The sequence below is a fragment of the Staurois parvus genome, unplaced genomic scaffold, assembly GCF_062004578.1.
Source record: "Staurois parvus isolate SC_StPar_1 unplaced genomic scaffold, SC_StPar_1.0 ptg000218l, whole genome shotgun sequence".
Taxonomy (NCBI): domain Eukaryota; kingdom Metazoa; phylum Chordata; class Amphibia; order Anura; family Ranidae; genus Staurois; species Staurois parvus.
Window position 1 is genome coordinate 697,707 of NW_028318014.1, and position 18,696 is coordinate 716,402.

The 18,696-nt window shown below is 40.9% G+C and overlaps 1 protein-coding gene across 1 annotated transcript in view; it reads left to right on the plus strand.

Moving 5' to 3' along the window:
• The window catches only part of SLCO4C1 (solute carrier organic anion transporter family member 4C1), an 81,328-nt gene that overhangs the window by 52,454 nt on the left and 10,178 nt on the right, over positions 1-18,696 (plus strand). The window contains exons 8-11 of the mRNA XM_089679114.1: positions 484-679; positions 3,477-3,633; positions 8,200-8,396; positions 15,070-15,134. Of these exons, the coding sequence (XP_089535240.1) occupies positions 484-679; positions 3,477-3,633; positions 8,200-8,396; positions 15,070-15,134 (615 nt within the window). The remainder of the gene's footprint in view (positions 1-483; positions 680-3,476; positions 3,634-8,199; positions 8,397-15,069; positions 15,135-18,696) is intronic.

Sequence of the window (18,696 nt, forward strand, 5' to 3'; positions counted from 1 at the left end):
CCTCAGGATTATATTATACCAGTTATCTTGTCCCTTGGGGTTAACTGATCAATAACAAAATCAATGGAGATCACTCACCTACTCCTATGGTGTCAGCCCCTCAACCTCCAAACCAGTAAGGTGTTGCACTATAACTGCTCCCTCATTGACGAGCAAGATCATACAGATATTTGGGTGGTGAGGGAGTTATGCTGTAGGAGCAGGTGAGTTTTCCCTCACTGACTGGCTCCCAGTTTTGTCCTTCCCTGTCTCCCTCCAAATGCCGCTGTATAGGGAATTATAAGAGTCAGACACCAACTCAAATTCAGATGCTCAAGCCAGTTGCATTTAAAAATGAATTTAAGAATGTATTAATGAATGTACAGCTGTGTAAATTTTTGTATTTTATAACTGCGTGGTGTTCAGCATTAACATTTTGCTTTCACTGTTTCATTGAAAAAGCATATTAATGTTCATCCCTGCTCTTCCTATTTCAACTCCCAGGTGGTGTACTAATTCCAGCAGCAGCAATTGGACAAATTATTGGTGGTATCATAGTTTCAAAATTCAAGTTTGATTGTAAAAATATCATTCGATTCTCAATAATACTGACCTTTGCATCTTTGGCTTTGGCAACAGTCTTCATTTTTGCAAAGTGTGGCAATGAGCCATTTGCTGGTGTTACAGTGAGTTATAATGGGTAAGTACATGGTGGATGCCTTGCTACTTTTCTGTATCTACTGTACATTAATTAATTCATGTCAGTATAGCTGCTTTAGGCCCCTTGCACACAGACATCATAATTTACTGATGTTTACTTAGGAACTTGTGACACCCAAATGCAAGGGGCCAAAAACTGTGTAATGTTGAGAATATGCAAGTGAAGTGTGTAAGCGTATAGATGAGTTTAGATGAGTAAAATTTGTCTTCATTGCCAGTATTGTGGCCCCTTGTAAATGCGTGCCACAAGTTCCTGAGTAAACATCAGTAAATTATGATGCTCGTTTGCATGGGGCCTAAATGAGTAAACACATAAATTACTGTGCTCAAAGGAAAATTGTTCTATTTTTTATACTGCTCTGTACTCAACACTGTATTACTGATCTCTACTCAGCTGTGTGCAATGTGCCACAGACCAATGTTTCTCAACCGGGGTGCTGCGGCACCCCAGGGTGCTGCCTGAGGTGCTCAGGAGTGCTTGAAAATGCTGTCAGATCTAACCAAACTCCCACTCTGGCAAATATCACAACAGCAAGAACTCGGTTGGTGCAATGCACTGCAGTGGCAGGGGAAGGCAGCTTTACGAATCCTGAGCTCTCCAACTCCATCTACAGGACAGTACCCAGCCAGCACTGCCCACAGCTGTGTAAATTGTAATAGAAGAACGGTCCTGCCCCAAGACTGGTGAGTGGAAAGCAGGGCACAGAGGGGATCAAAAAGGAGGGTGGAGGATAGCTTGCAGTGCTTAACAGTGAAGTAAATAGGTGTGCTAATAGGGGCTTTTGGAGTGTAAAGCTGAGAGGGGTTTGGGGTGGGGAGGTGAGCACAGAGGGGGGTGTGGAGTTGAGCAGATAGGGGTTAGGTGTGTGGAGGTGAGCACAGAGGGGGGTGTGGAGGTGAGCAGAGAGGGAGGTGTGAAGGTGAGCAGAGAGAGGGTGTGTTGAGGTGAGCACAGAGGGGCGTGTGGAGGTGAGCACAGAGGGGGGGGGGGGTGGAGGTGAACAGACAGGGGGTGTGAAGGTGAGCAGAGAGGGTGTGTGTGGAGGTGAGCACAGAGAGGGGGGTGTGGAGGTGAGCAGACAGGGGTTTGGTGTGTGGAGGTGAGCAGAGAGCGGGGTATGGAGGTGAGCAGAGAGGGGGGTGTGAAGGTGATCAGAGAGGGTGTGTGCGGAGGTAAGCAGAGAGGGGGGTGTGGACGTGAGTAGAGAGGGGGGTGTGAAGGTGAGCAGAGAGGGGGGTGTGGGTACCATTAAGAATTCATCACACCTCTGTGCGTCTGCTAAAGATCAATGCATTTGTGTGTGCTTTGGTAATGCATGCAATTTTACGCACATTCCCCGACATGCAGTAGTGTGAACCAAGCCCTAACTAGGGTGCCTCAATAATGAAAATAATTTTCAAGGGCACCCTGACTGGAAAAAGGTTGAGAAACATTGCCATTGACAACAATGCATCACATTTCAGATCAGTAAAAAACTCAACATTTTGTGTGCAACAGGCCTTACACATATGTCTGTACTCAAAATCACCAATTTTTCTTCTCATGCGTGTTCCTATTTCAGTTGTCATCCTAATAAATTTTTAATGGCACTCTGTCTTATGTGACATTATATCATACCACTCATCCACAGAAGCTTGAGAGACTTTGGCAAATTGATTTTGCCAGGAAATAACCGATTTTGCTGTAGTGCTGCAGAGACAAAATTAGTTTGAAAGGAAATAATCTAGCTTTAGGCTGGATTCACAGCTATGTGAATGTGTTTGTGTGTACCTTAAAGCTGGCTATAGAAGGGTAGAGAATTGCTTGAAAATGAGTTCTCATTTGATAAACATCTGTTGAATTGGCATGCAATTACGTCATCTTTGATACAATTTTTTTTCCCTACTTGATGATATATTGTCTTTCATTTACAACATAAAAGTTAAATTTTTTTATCCACTGATTTCACATGCTCATGTGCAGTATCAATTTTTGTGTTATTCCCAATAAAGTCTACTACTCACACTTCAAAATGGTTCATTGGCAATACAACATTTAAACATGCTGGTTTGTTTATTGTTTCATAAATCTTTGCATTTTGAGAATAAAAATAATCCCACTAAGATCTAGAAAGATCAAGCGTTTTGTGAGACTTTCAACCCATCTGTGGCCAGTTTAGCACTGCAATGTTTTTTACAGGGAAGGATTAAGAACTTTCAACCTGGAGGCCAATACAACCAATCAGAGCTTTCATAGTAGGGACAAATTTATGTGCACTAACCAAAGTGGACCACTCAAGGTGTACCATTGTGCAGCATTCATTGATGTGCATGGTGAAATATAGGTGTTCTTAAAGGGCATTGTTAATGTGATGCACCTTCCTTAGTATCTTTTGGCATCTGGTTGCATGACATCACAGAAGTGCAAAAGAGGTCAGCACTAGATTACATCCCTCTACCAGAGATATTGTTTGCAAGTTCAAACAGGGAGCAGGCAGCTATATAATGCCCACTAACTGAGCCCCACTCTGATATCTGAATGATGAAGTATGTCCACTCAGGGCCACCAGCACAACTGCTTGCCCCCCCAGCCCAGTCCTCCCTTGAGGTTAGTTGCTTTTTATTCTTAATGGCACTCAAACACACATATACAGAATAAACAAACACCACGTTGCACAGATGTGAATGCAGTTTACTTTAATTTTGTTGCATTTAAATGCCAGCATGTAAAAGCGAATGTTGTTCTTTGTATATTAATATTTTTCTATTTTTTTCCATTTTACCATTTGTAATCATAGGACTGACAAAACTGATGATTTGTTGTCCCCATGTAACAATAATTGCTCCTGCGCCCGTTCCTTTTATGACCCAGTTTGTGGTGCTGATGGAGTCCAGTATTTTTCATCTTGTTACGCTGGATGTTTATCCACAAGAGACTCTAATGATGGAACAAAGGTAATTCATATTTGTTCTTGAAAACAGTGTACCCTTTAAATGAAAAAACTTTTCTTTATAAAGAGTCTGGAAGAGTATAAGGTGAAATTTGCTCCAGCAAGCATAAGAGGTAGGCTGCAATATTTTTAGCTGGGTTGGGAAAAGATAAGAAAGAGAATCCCTGTATTACTTTAGATGTTCATGTTCACTGCTTATCCCAGCTAGCAAAGAGTGAGCAAGCCTAGTCAGCATGTACAATATATCTGAAGCAATGCCAGAGGTACCTTCTTTGAGCTCTGTAGCTGAAGATGACTTTATTGGGGTACCCAAGAACATTTCAATTCACAGGATCGGTGGTGATCCTCTACAGCTCTCAGAGAAAAGCAGACAAGCAAAAGCCAAATTGTTATATTTTCAAATGTTCTTGATTTGTCAAGGAGGTATTAAAAAAAGAAAAAAAAATCATAATGAATATATTCTTTAATGAATACCTCAAAATAAACTAAATATTACCACAGTATACAGTTTTAAAGCAAGCGTTTACTTATCCTTCAACAGAAAGCAGCTAAAGTAATTTGCATCTTGATGCTTGATACCTGGGAACATTTTATCTGGGCTTGTCTCTTTCTTTATATCATGATGACAGACAGTACAGCTAACACCTAACAAAGCAATTAAAGCTTGAATAACACTCCCACTATGTTTCACTGGGTCAGTCTGAGCCAGCCGACACCAGTATGGAAGTTATAGGACGTGACTACATAGACAGAGGAACAATGTGTGCAGTCCTGAATGAGTGATATCCTTAAGAATATTATGAAGTGAATGTTATGGATACAATACATTTTCGAGAAGTAAATGGACTTATGGCTCCAACAATCTTTGAACATGGAGATTAAATGCATGCTACAATTGTAAAGCATGAGTGTCTGTGGCCTTATATTTTAATTGTTATTATTTGAACAGGAGTAATCACATTTATGTTCATAGCGTATTATCTTTAAAGCAGGGGTGACGTGACTTTGTGGTTCACAAATGAACAGGGCTATAAACTAATCAACAACCTCATCAATTGAACTTTTACTTACAGCATGTCTTTGTGGCATCTAACGACTGAGGGACATTAAAAAAAAAAAGCCCAGAATATGGGCTTTGTTACAACATCCAGTGTATATCTGGTGACATTTGATGGCAGTCCTGAAATTTTACTCATGCAGATGAATTGTTTAACCCTTTTGCTGCCAGGCGCTGTGCTCCACTTTTAAACTCAACTGGCCAGACCATTTTTGCAATTTTTCCATTGCTTTTTTATTTTTCCCTTACAGCTTTCAGAGTTTGTAAAAGACCCCCCAAACCATATATTTTCTGAAAGCACATGACCAGTAAAATTAAAAGAAGGTCCTACTGATTTTTAAAGCCCCACAATATATGTACAAATGTTTATCAAAGCAATATTTTTGCTGAAAATACACTAAAGTCATTATTGGATAAAGACACAGCAAATTTTACAAAATTCCAGCTAAATTCCTACTAAATTCAAAAGCTTAACCTGTGTTGAGTTAATGAAATCGATTATAAACTACATTTTAGAATAGAAAGCACATTTGAAATTGTTCCTTTTTGAGAAATGGTGAAAATCGAACGTACGCAAAAATGTAAATATCCAAATTTCTCAAATCTGATAGTTTTAATTTTTCACTTACAGCTTTCAAAGTATGTAAAAGACCCTCTAAACCCAATATTTTCTTAAAGTTTTCATGTGTCTGGGACCAAAGTGTGCATTCGCCTTTGCCACTAGCACTGGGGGACAGGGCACTTTAACTTTTTTTTTTTAATTATAGACATATTTTATTGTTTTTATTTTTAAACTGTTGCTTTCATTTTTTTTTTTTCTTTAATCCCTTTTATGATTACTTTTATGTTTAATATAAACATCCCTTATGACAGCAATAGGCACATGACATGGCTCTATAAGTCCCCATATCCCTTCTCTGCCCACAAAGGCATTCACAATGCTAAGATCGGTGGTGTAAATGCTTTTGATTATTTGAAAATTACATCCGGATAAACCGAACGTGATGTCAGGTTATCACTTCCAGGTTACCACTATGGAGACCCGGTCAAAGCTGATCCCAGCTTTGTTCGGGAGTCCAACTAGTCAGCGGACACACCAGCTGATTGCTCGTTTTTCCCAGTGGGACAGGAGAGCCCCAGTGAAAGAGTTAAATGGTTAGGCCAAAATATGATATTTCAGTAATATGAGGATGTGTGCAAATTGAAATACCAACTACTTGCAGTGACATTATCCCTATAACTCACTGATGTGCTGCACTCTGTTAGCCCCTACAAGGTTGCTTGTAATAGGATTCCATTCCAGGAATGGGAGTGGAGCCGAACACTACCAGGATTCCACCCCAGAAATTTCAAGAGATAGACAAAAATTTGAGCTGTTTCCCTTACAATTTAACATTAAATGGTTCATTTACTAAAAGTTTTCCAGAAAAAAACAGTACTATACCTAACAACCAAAGTTAAAGGAGCAAATTTACTTCAGTACATCGAACAAACATGTCATTGTTACAAGCCTTTAGTAATAACTTAACCCCACTGCCATATTCTATGGACTGGATAAAAACATGCCATCTGTGGTCTCCTATTTAGTTATATGCTATAAACTCAATCTGGGAATTCAAAACAGCCCTAGGGGCACCTTTCTAGCAGTAGTTCCCTTAAGAGCTACCTGCACCTAATTTATGCAGTTACTGACACATGCACCAAATTTGGGTTGTTCGTACTACTGTAACTTACCACTGCCAAGTATTACTGCCATTACTGCCAGTTTTCAGATTGGGAGTAATTAAGTAACCAACTCTAAACTGGCATACAGAGGTGCACCACTTCTCAGAGTGGGCCATGCCTGTGCTGGGAAGCTGTATGTGACATTTAGCTGTTGGCTGAAAGATTTCCCAGCCAAAAGCAAAATGTAAAAGGGAATACAGGTGATGTCATTACCCAATAATGGCAATGCCCATATTTGGGAAATAATTTGTCACTGAGTGGGCAGAAACTGATGAAGAACCGAGAGACTAGTTCCCCATAAGGACTGCCTCAACCGCTCTACCGCCGCACTATAGTAGAACTACTGCTACAGGGAAGCGGGGTTGCGCAAAATCATGTATATATATATATATATATATATATATATATATATATATATATACACAGTATATATATATATATATATATATATATATATACAGTATATATACACACACGTGATTTGCATTTCTGGGTAGGGGGCGTGCAGGCCGCCCTTGGCGGCTACGGATGGCAATTACTGGGTTTCTGGCGATCGCTGTGTGGAACTGGCAGGAGGACACCTGTGTGTAAACAACACAGGTCTCTCTCTTGCCAGCAAGGACATGCTGCTGTGTATTTCTCTGCACAGCAGAGAAATACACAGCAGCATGCCTCCCTGGTAAAACACACACCCATCATGTAAAACAGAACACAGCACACTGTTAACCCTTTGATTGCTCCAGATGTTAACCCCTTCCTGTCCAGTGTCATTAGTACAGTGTCAGTGCTTTTAATTAGCACTGATCACTGTATTAGTGTCACTGGGGATGTCAGTGGCAGTTAGTCAGGTCCTACCCAGTGTCAGAATGCCGACTGCAGTCTTGCTATAAGTCGCTGATCGCTACCATTACTGGTATAAAAAAAAAATAATAATCCAGTATATATTATGCCATTTGTAGATGCTATTTCACTTTCATGCAAACCAATTAATTTACAGATATTGGGATTTTTCTTTTAGCAAAGACATGTAGCAGAATAAATTTTGGCCTAAATGTATAAAGAAATTAGATTTTTAAATTTTTTTTACTGGACATGTTTTTTTCAAAATTGTTGGGTTTTTTTTGTTTATAGCGCAAAAAATAAAAATGCACAGGTGGTCAAATACCACCATAAGAAAACTCTATTTGTGGGAAAAAAGGGCATAATTGTCATTTATGTACATTGTTGCATGACCGTGTAAAGTAACGCAGCGCTGTATCGCAAAAAAATGGCCTGGTCAGGAAGGGGGGTAAATCCTCTGGAGGCCAAATGGTTAAAAGAGAAGTATTGCTTTTTTTTGCTTTGTTTTGTTTTTTTTTTTAGCATATTTACCTTTGACTGAAAACAGGAGTGCAAAACTCCTCCTCCTCCTTTAATTCTGATTAAAAGCATATGACAGTTGGGGGGTGGATTTGATAGCCCCAATTGGTCTGATTAGAGGCTCTGGATCTGTCTACAACCATGTACTTTCAAACAAAATTAAAGTGGGTCTGTAGGGGAACTAGTCTCTCAGTTCCCCATTAACCTCCACCTACCCCAGTACAAAACTCCTCAGTCATGCATCTGTCAATTTAACAGGTGCAGTATCTAGGGAGGGCACTAGTGAATACAGACACAAAAAATTCATGTATCTGTCTGTGACTTTATGAATTCTCCCAAATGCGTCTTCTTTTATTTCATTTTGGTGTGGGGATACAGGATTTTTGTTACTTTGCATTTTTGTTTGAGTACATTTTTTTCCTCTTGCAGATTATGACCAATTGTTCCTGTGTGGGAGGTCAATTAGAGAAAACATTTCAGCAAGTATTAAATCTGAATGTATTTGAGGCCATGCCTGGAAAATGTGACTCTACCTGTAAAAACCTGATAATATTTATGGTGTTCTTTTTCTTTGTGGTTGTTACTACTTTCATGACTGCAACACCAGTGACAATGGCCATTCTTAGGTAAGCATGGGATATGCATTCTTGTCAACCACGCAAATGCACATGTGCATAGTACAGCACTTTACTGAAGCTTTTCATAATGAGACATGCTTCCAGGAATTACTAATGCAGTACACATGGATCCGCTATAACTTTATGACCACTGAGAGGTTACATAGTTGCATAGTTAGTCTGGCTGAAAAAAGACAAATGTCCATCCATTTCAACCATTAAAAAAAAAAAGTTATAATCCTATACCCACAGTTGATCCAGAGGAAGTAAAAAAAAAACCAGCAAAGCATGATCCAATTTGCTCCTGCAGGGGGGAAATTCCTTCCTGATTCCCTGAGAGGCAATCGCATATTAACTGGATCAACTTCACCTATAAATGTTAGTATCCAGTTATATTCTGTGTATCTAAGAAAGAATCCAGGCCTTTTTTAAAGCAATCCACTGAGCTGGCCAGAAGCTCTTGAGGGAGTCTATTGCACATTTTCACAGCACTCACTGTAAAGAAACCTTTCCGTATTTGGAGATTAAATTTCTTTTTCTCCAGACGTAAAGAGTGTCCCCTTATCCTCTGTGATGACCTCAGGGTGAATAGCTCTACAACGAGTTCACTATATGAACCACTGATGTATTTATACATGTTGATCATATCCCCCCTTACTCTCCTCTTCTCAAGAGAGAATAAATGCAGTTCCTCTAATCTTTCCTCATAGCTGATCTCTTCCATGCCTCTTATCAGTTTGGTTGCCCTTCTCTGTACTTTCTCCAGTTCCCCAATGTTCTTTTTGTGAATTGGTGCCCAAAACTGAACTGCATATTCCAGATGATGTCTTACTAATGATTTGTACAGGGGTAAAATGATATCTCTCTCTCTGGAGTCTATACCTCTTTTAATACAAGAGAGGTAATAGTTTGACAGTTGGAGGGGTAGGTGTTTGAGGATGAGGAGACAGAGAAGGTAATAAGGTTGTGGTCAAAGAGAGGGAAGGGGGAATTTGTGAGGTTGTGGGGAGTGCAGAGATGGGAGAAGACAAGGTCCAGGATGTTCCCGTCGGAGTGGGTGGTGGATTGTATGCACTGTGCGAGTGCAAAGGAGGAGGTTAAATGGAGGAGTTGGGATGTAGCCAGGTTATTGATGTTGACAGGGATGTTGAAGTCTCCAAGGATGATGGTGGGTAAGAACGTTATTCCACTGCACAGCTTGGTGTCATCTGCAAAGACTGAAATGGTATTTTTAATCCCAGAGCCTATATTGTTTATAAATATATTAAAAAGTAAGGGTCCCAACACTGAACCTTGGGGTACACCACTGACAACCCTAGACCATTCAGAGTATGAATCATTAACCACTACTCTTTGAATATGATCTTTTAGCCAGTTTTCTATCCATTTACATACAGATTTTTCCAAGTCCGTAGACTTTACCTCACACATTAGCTGTGTGTGGGGAACTGTGTCAAATGCTTTTGCAAAATCCAAGTATACCAGGTCCACCGCCATCCCTCTGTCCAAGGTTTTGCTCAACCCCTCATAAAAAGATACCAGATTTGTTTTACAACTTCTGTCTTTCATGAATCCATGCTGTCTGTTGCTTAAAATATGTTTTTCCAGCAAGAACTCATCTATGTGGTCTTTTATTAAATGCTCCAGTATCTTCCCAACTATAGAAGTTAAACTAACAGGTCTATAATTACTTGGTAAAGATTTTGACCCCTTTTTAAATATTGGCACCACATTGGCCTTACACCAATCCAGTGGTACTATGCCAGTCATTAAAGAGTCCCTAAAAAAAATTAGAAACAATGGCTTTGAAATTACAGAACTCGATTCTTTAAGGACCCGTGGGTGTATGCCATCTGGTCTAGGTGCTTTATTCACCTTTATTCTGTCTAGATATGTTTGGATCATATCAGTTGTGAGCCAATGTGGATCAGCTGTAGCTGTGTCAATACCATGCTTATTATGCATTAATTAGCAGACTGAAGGAAGACAAGGAAAGGAAGAAAAAAAATTGCTATTTAAAAAGTGACAGAAAAAGTGATTTAAAAAAGTAAAAGCTTTTAGCAAGACCAAAAGAAGAAAATAAAACAACTACAAGCACCAGCAATCACCAGCAGTCAAAAGTAAAACTTTTTCACTTTCCACTCAAATTTCACACTCTTTTTAGTATCAGCCAGCAAAAAATGCTTTATGTGAATAACATCGATTACCTTGTTACAATGGCATCTAAAAGTCATGGGATATATTAGGCAGCAAGAAAACATGTTGTCTCTAAAGCTGATGTGTTGAAAGCATTAAAAATTGACATCGCAGTTTGTTGTGCATGGTGCTGTGTAGCTGCACATCGCTCAGGGTGCCTATTCTGACCCGTGTCCACAGCCAAAAGCGCCTACAAGGGGCACGTGAGCATCAGAATTGGACCATGAAGCAATGGAAGAAGATGGCCTGGTCTGATGTATCATGTTTTATTTTATATCATGTGGATGGTCGGGTGTGTGTGTGTGTTGCTTACCTGGGGAAGATATGGCACCAGGATGCACTAGAGGAACAAGGCAAGCCGGCAGAGGCAGTGTGAGCAGTGCTGGGAATCCTTGGGTCCTGCCATGTGGATGTTATTTGACATGTACCACCTATTTTGACATTGTTGGTGACCAAGTACACCCCTTCATTGAAATGGTATTCCATGATGGCAGTGGCCTCTTTCCACTGGATATGAACTCTGCCACACTGCAAGTATGATTTGAGGAACAAAGAAATTAGTTTGGGGTGTTGACTTGGCCTCCAAATTCTCCAGTTCTCAATCCAATTGAGCATCTGTACGATATGTGGGAAAAACAAGTCTGATCCATGGAGGCCCCACCTTGCAAATTACATGACTCAATGGATTGTAAAGGATCATTAAAAAAAGAAAACAGACATGTTATACTTGCCTGCTCTGAGCAATGGTTTTGCACAAATCAGCCCCAATCCTCCTCTTCTCGGATCCCCCTGGCACTCCTGGCTCTCTCCAACCTCTGAGTGGCCCCAGAACATGTGGCTGTGCCACATTCTGTGTGTCCATTGACACACAGAGCACGGCTTGGCCCAGACCCTACTTTCTCCTCACTGACTGTGATTGACAGTAGCAGGAGCTAATGGAGGATTATGTAACTTAATGCATAGAATGCAAAGCCTTTAGTACCACTTTAAAGGATCTGCTACTGATGGCTTGGTGCCAGATACCACAGCATACCTTTGGTGGTCTAGTGGAGACCATGCATCAATGGGTCGTGGCTGTTTTGGTAGGTAAAAGGGGTACATTTGACAGCTAAAGGGGAACCTACTCAATATTAGGTGGGTGGTCATAAAGTTATGTCTGATCAATGTGTATTTATACTGTGTGTGTTTTATATATGTGTATATATATATATATATATATATATATATATATATATATATGCCAGTCAGCATTGCATATGTGACAGTGAACTTACTTACAAAAGAAGAGAGCTAAGTGAGAAGAGAGGTGATCTAATTTGATATGTTATTGCTCCTTTATTGACCAATCACAGGTTTGGGGCAGATTGGCTTTACTGTAGCAAGAGAAGTGAAGTCACTGATGTGGTAGGTGTTTTTGGATTACATGATGTCTGAGCAGAATTACAAATTCTTTGACAGGTAAAACAGTGAATTAAAAAAAATTTAACTTTGTAGCTGCTGATCTGGATTTTTGCTTTAAGACTAGGAGTATGCAGAAATCCATGCTAATTAATCACATATTGGCTTGTCTAACTACAGTAGACTGTTAAATCCTGAAATGTGTATGTTAAGGGTAGCAATTTTCCATATTTTTAAGGGTTTGCCTTTTGCTGAAAGCTGAATTGCAGGCACACCACTAAATACACTATAGAAATGCATATATGTAAGGTGTACTATGTGCCTAAAAATTCATAAACCTGTGTGACCAGTTTTGCTCAGCAGCACAGTCAGGTTCTACATTTCCTTAGACTTCTGTGCATATTAGACTACAGTTGAATAATAAAGCCTGGTCTAGGATCTGCCCCACTCCATGTCTGTACAGGAAAGGAGCAACAGCACAGTCATGACATCACATTGCTCTTGCCTTCTCTCACAAAGTGTTAGATGGACAACACATTTTGCAATGCAATATACCTTGTTTGGACTTCACTGCTGCCCGCCTTCAGCCAATCTAGGTGCTCCAGTGCAGTGAATTACTGATATCAAGAAAGAAAATGTTTTTGTCAGCTGCATGTAAAACACATCTAACAATTAAATGGATGTTTTTATTTATATATATATAATGCATTTTCAGAAAGGGTGTTTAAGAAACACATTTAAGAAAGTTGGAAGGTAATGGATGTGTCAAGGTCCTGCCTTTCCTCGGAGCTTGTGTTGCTCCATGTGCTGGCATCCATCTTGGGTTTCTGCAGAGCATGGTGGGAGCCTTTATGCTTTCGGGACTCTGCAGCTCCTCCTCCAGGAGGGTGTGGCTGATCGCATTTAAGCCTGCTGTCTGCAGTTGCTCTTTGCATTCGTGTCCTGTATGTTTCATTGCAGCAAGCTCTCGTTCAGCTCTCGTGACTTTCCTGGAAACCGACTCGGCTTTGACAAGACTATTCTTTGCCTTATCCCATTACCTGACCTCCCGTTGCTGAACCCAGCCCGTGACCTGAGTATTCTTGCCTACCGTCTTGTACTGTCTGTTCCGCTGTTATCGATCTGGCCTGTCCGACCACGCTATACGTCTTCCCATCTGGCCCCACCAGCTATACGACATTGGCGGCAGCTGTTACCGCAGCTGGGGTTACTCGGGGGGCCGCGACCTGGTCTCAGGCTGCGTCAAGTCCATCCCCACCCTCAGGGGCCCTGGTGAAATGCAGCCTGGGGCTTAGACTCCGCGCCCTGAGGGACTCCGGTCTGTGGGTGGTGGCTGTCGTCAGTCGGTGCATGACCTTACCATAAGGCCTGCCTGCCCATTCCACCACGCCTGCCCTGACAGGATGTGAAAGAACAGTATTGGAGGATTAACCAAAGCATTAAGAAAAGAGAATTTATAGCATTTAACACTAATACTTATTTTATAGGGAATATATTGTAGTTGCTAGATTAGAAATGCACCATTATTGAGTCATGAAGATGATTTCATTCATTAAAAAATAATGAATAAAAATTAAAAAAAAGCAACACTAAACAACACGGCTGAGCTTTCCAAAAAGAAGGTGCATATATCCATCTCCATGACTCAGTAATGTATTTCTTAAACACCCTTTCTTAAAAAAGAATAATGGGACTATTATTCACTCTTCTCTGTTAGGGACAGAGGCTTTTTTCTGTGTATAGGTTGATTTGGGGATGGGCATGGGTTAAAACAAGACTTGTCTGAGAATTTTATACCAAATCTCTCATCCTGTTCCTCTTTGCACAAGGGAGCAGATACTAGTTATGTTGATGAGTTAAAGACCTTCAAAGGCCCTGTCCAGCTCTCCTAGAGTAACTGCCTGTCTCCTGGAATCTCCTCTATGCTCTTGAGACCTAGCTGGGAGACGCAGCAAACCTTCTGGTAATGGCACATATTGATGTGCCATCCTGGAGGAGTTGGACTGCCTGTGCAACCTCTGTAGGGTCCAGGTATTGCCTCATGCTACCAGTAGTGACACTGACCCTAGTCAAATGCACAAAATACTCTGAATAAAAAGTGTTCCTGTAATTTTTTGAGCAGTGTATATAGTTCATCATGAAATTTTGGCATTGATATTGAAAATATGACTGATCATGCAAAAATAACTGTCTTAAGGATAGTGATCATATGAAGCCATTTATTACCATAGGTGTTTGTCTTCTTTTTAAATCATAATAACAGAAATCACCCAAATGGCGCTGATCAAACATTTACATTCCCTGGAATGTTTGGCCTTGATGCAGACACACAAGGTGACACTCACAAGTTAAAATGGCACTTAAAGGTTAATTTCCCACATCCGTGGATTTTTAAATTGCAATTAGTGTCTGTGTATAGTCAATGAGTTTGTTAGCTCTTACATGGGTGCACTATACAGGCTAGATACTGAGCCATGGGGAGCAGAAAAGAACTCAAAAGACCTGCATAGCAAGGTAATTACTTTTTTGAAAAGATGGAAAAGGATATAAAAATATATGCATAGCCTTCAATATACCAGTCAGTACTGTTCTAATACTTATAATTAAGAAGTGGAAAATTCAGGGATCTCTTGATACCAAGTCAAAGTCAGGTAGACCAAGAAAGAAGAATTTTTCACTTAAATAAGTGATTAAACGGTACTGACTGGCATATAACAGTACTGACTGGCAAATAATAGATTGGACATACCTAACCTGGCTAAAATGATCACCATAATTACTAAATATATAATAGATGCTGCAACATGCCATATTCTGAAAGGTAAAAAATCTTAAATTGGAAATAAGGAAGTGCCTTCTGTACAGCCTAGGCTTACAACCCAAGATGCTGCACAGGAACCAAGGATCAACTTGAAGACATAAGTTCTACAAGGTTCCTGGTAAGACCTCAGAAAGAAAGACTCATCAAGTTTTTACAACATAACTAGAATGACTGTAAAAATATTTTGCTGTTTATGGAGTGGAACATCTTGGACTTTCTGCAAGAAATATATTTCTTAAATATAAATTGTCATCTTTTTTCTTTCAGGTGTGTGCCAGACAAGCAAAGATCATTCGCCCTTGGGGTACAATGGTCATTAATTCGATTATTGGGTATATGTCACCTTATTTACAATCATTTACAGTAACATTGAATTAATTTTTCTCATTTTTAAAGAAAACCCCATAATGGAATAGTTGCCATTCATTAAATTCTAGTAATCAAAGTGGCAGGTACACCCCTCCAGAACTCAGTCATAGAGACATTGCCATCCTCTACCTATAATTCCCAATAACCTTAGGTTTTGAGTGTGCATAGTAGCAAGGTGCCTCAATAATGAGTGTTGTGAGTGTAGCACTATCCCCGCAGGAACTGCTGGTTAGGATGAGTCCTCTGTGTTTTGCCTCGACTTTCTCAGAGGCCTTGGCCCCTCTGACACACTAGGCTGAGTGTGAAACAGCAAGCAGACACAATGAAAAAGATAGTAATTCCTAGTACCCAATAGTAGTGCTATATCAAAGAGCAGGCACCAAACCAATTAGTAAACTTGAAATCACATAAAAACTGGAAATCACATAAATTGGCAATTGTGGGAACACAGTTCAGCATACAAGATGACTAACAATAAGGGCTAGCATAAAGTGACATTTGGCATCCAGGTCAGCATGAGCATTATCAAGGTCATGCAAAATGCAAAAGTGAGTAAGACTTGACCTACCAAATGCAGGAACTATACTGCCAGTGTATACTAATGGTGGCTATGCTAGGCCTAAACCGACAGGGTAGGCACTGTCAGTGTGTAAATGACAAGAAATGGGATGAAGGGTAATTGCACAATGAATTATGAAAGTGACAGCCGTTAAGGTGGATCTTCTGCCTGCTATCATTGGGGCCCTTTAACAAGACTTGGTGCACTTAACCACTTCAAGTATGGACACTTTAACCCTCTTCCAACTTTTCAGCTTTCAGCACTGTCACACTTTGAGTGACACTCACTCAGCCATGCAACACTGTACCCATATGAATTTTTATTCTTTTTTTTGAGCCAGAGCCTTTTTTGGTGGTATTTGATCATCACTGGGTTTTTTCATTTTTGCTATACAGTATAAATGAAAAAATACTGAAAATTTTGTGAAAAAAATTATTTTATGCTGACTTTTTGTTATAAAATTTTGCAAATAAATAATTTTTCTTCACAAATTTAGGACAGCATGTATTCTGCTACATGTTTGGGATAAAAATAACCTACAACAGTGTATATTATTTAGTCTGTGTGAAAGCTATAGAGAGTCTGCAAACTATGGGATATATATTTGAAAATTGATCAGTTGAGACCCTAAAATGCCAGACACAGGTATGGCATATGAAAGCGATCAAGACACTGGTATGAGGTATGGCGGTGATCAGAACGTTAGCATGAGGTATGGCAGTGATCATGATGCTGGTATGGCAGTAGTGAAGATGCTGGTATGGGGGTGATCAGGAGGCTGATATGGGGTATGGCGGTGATCAGGATGCTGGTATAGGGCATGGTGGTGATCAGAATGCTGGTATGGGATATGGCGGTGATCAGAACGCTGGTATGGTGTATGGCGGTGATCAGGGCGCTGGTATGGTGTATGGAGGTGATCAGGGTGCTGTTATGGTGCATGGAGGTGATCAGGGCGCAGTAATCAGGATGCTGGTTTGGGGATTTGGGGGTGATCAGTATTCTAGTATAGGGCATGGTGGAGATCAGGATGCTGATATGGGGCATGGCGGTGATCAGGATGCTGGTATAGGATATGGTGGTGATCAGGATGGTGGTATGGTGTATGGCGGTTATCAAGGCGCTGGTAAAGTGTATGGAGATGATCAGGGCGCTGGTTTGGCATATGGCAGTGATCAGGGTGTTGGAATGGGGCATGGCGGTGATCAGGATGCTGGTATGGGGTATGGTGGTGATCAGGATGGTGGTATGGTGTATGGCAGTGATCAGGGCGCTGGTATGGTGTATGGAGATGATCAGGGCGCTGGTTTGGCATATGGCAGTGATCAGGGTGTTGGTATGGCAAATGACAGTGATCAGGGTGTTGGTTTGGGGTATGGCGGTGATCAGGACATTGGTATGGTGTATGGGGGTATTTTTGTGCACACTGGGACAGGTGACGGGTTGGTTGCATGTTTTATTATGTATATACTGGGGCAGTGATCAGGGACACAGGGGCATTGATTAGGGACACTGGAGTAGCTGGAACAGCAATCTGTACATGTACAAGCAACCTGACAGGCTGTACACTCATAGACTGCAGGATCACTTCTCTCTGCTCTCACACTGAAAGCAGAAAGGAGTGATCTTTACTTTCACATTCCATTGTTTACTGTGTGAGTGCTGTGATTAGTGCATGTTCTGTGAGCTGCACAGGAGCCATTGATGAAGGCTGACGTACAAGTATGTTAGCCTGCATCGGCAAAGCTTCCCGTCCACGGTCCATGTGCGATAGGCGGATGAGAAGAGGTTAATGATTGTCCTTTAAACCTGCATGCAGTGATATGTAGAGAGGTGCAATACAGTTTAGCACAGAATAATGTGAATGTAGGTCAGAGATTATGACAGTTCAGTGTAATTATTGCTCAGAATTGCTAATGGTGCATTATAGATTTAGTAGAAGTGAGGTACAGGTTTGGTAGAAATGCAGTACAGGTTCGGTATAGTAGTGGTGTGGATTTGGAACTCTTTTCCTGCTTTCAGTGGCTCAGTTTCAGCTAACAGTGTAAGGTTGGGCCAGTGGCCCTCCCACTGATTTCCATTTAGCGGTGGAAGGGACCAACCTCAAGCTCAGTTTGGTGATTTTGCAATTCAGCTGGCTGAAGTGGACAGTTAGATTAACACTGTGGTCTCCCTGCCGCAATTGAGCAAAGGCAGCATGGCTGATGGTGCTCTTGAACCTCCGATGACTCCGCTCCCAACCTTAGACTTGCGTCTAGCTGGCTTAACCTCCTGCTTTCACATAAATGCACTGGCAGCTGTGTATGCATGGACCCCCACAGCGCCAAGATTGTTGGCAGGCAATAAAACAACCTCTCCTGATTCCTCCTGTTGCTCGGGTTCTGTTGGACCTGTAGGTCCTGGAGACTTCAGCTCCCAGGGTTCCAGGCAGTCTGAAATAAAGTCTATGGACTCACTTGACTTTAGCCCTCCTCCTGCTGGCTGGAGGAGACAGGTGCAGCCCAGTATTAATATCACAATAGAGAGAGGGAGACAAAGAGCAATGACTCTTCCACCTTGTTGTTGTAGCCCAACACTTGGCTGTATAAAGAGACTCAATCCCACAAAAAAAGTTGGTTTCAAAAACTGAATAAAAAACACTCACTAACTGTGGCATGCATTATGTGCCTCTGACAAGAGGGTCAAGGCTGATGTGAGGCAAACAATGGGACACTTCCCTTAATAGAGAAGTGTTATCTTCCATCAAACCCCCTTCCCTCACTCCAGCTGAACTGAATTGAAGTGAAAGTGAACCACTTTATCCTACCACATCAAGGAGTATTATTTGGCCTGAATCTATTTTGGGTTTAAGGAACTGACCTACCACAAAACTGAATCACATGATAAATTTATTTGCCCAGAAGCCTTTAAAGAGGCCTTCAGAGTGTGACTTCATCAGATCTGACATAAACACAAGGGGGTCTGTT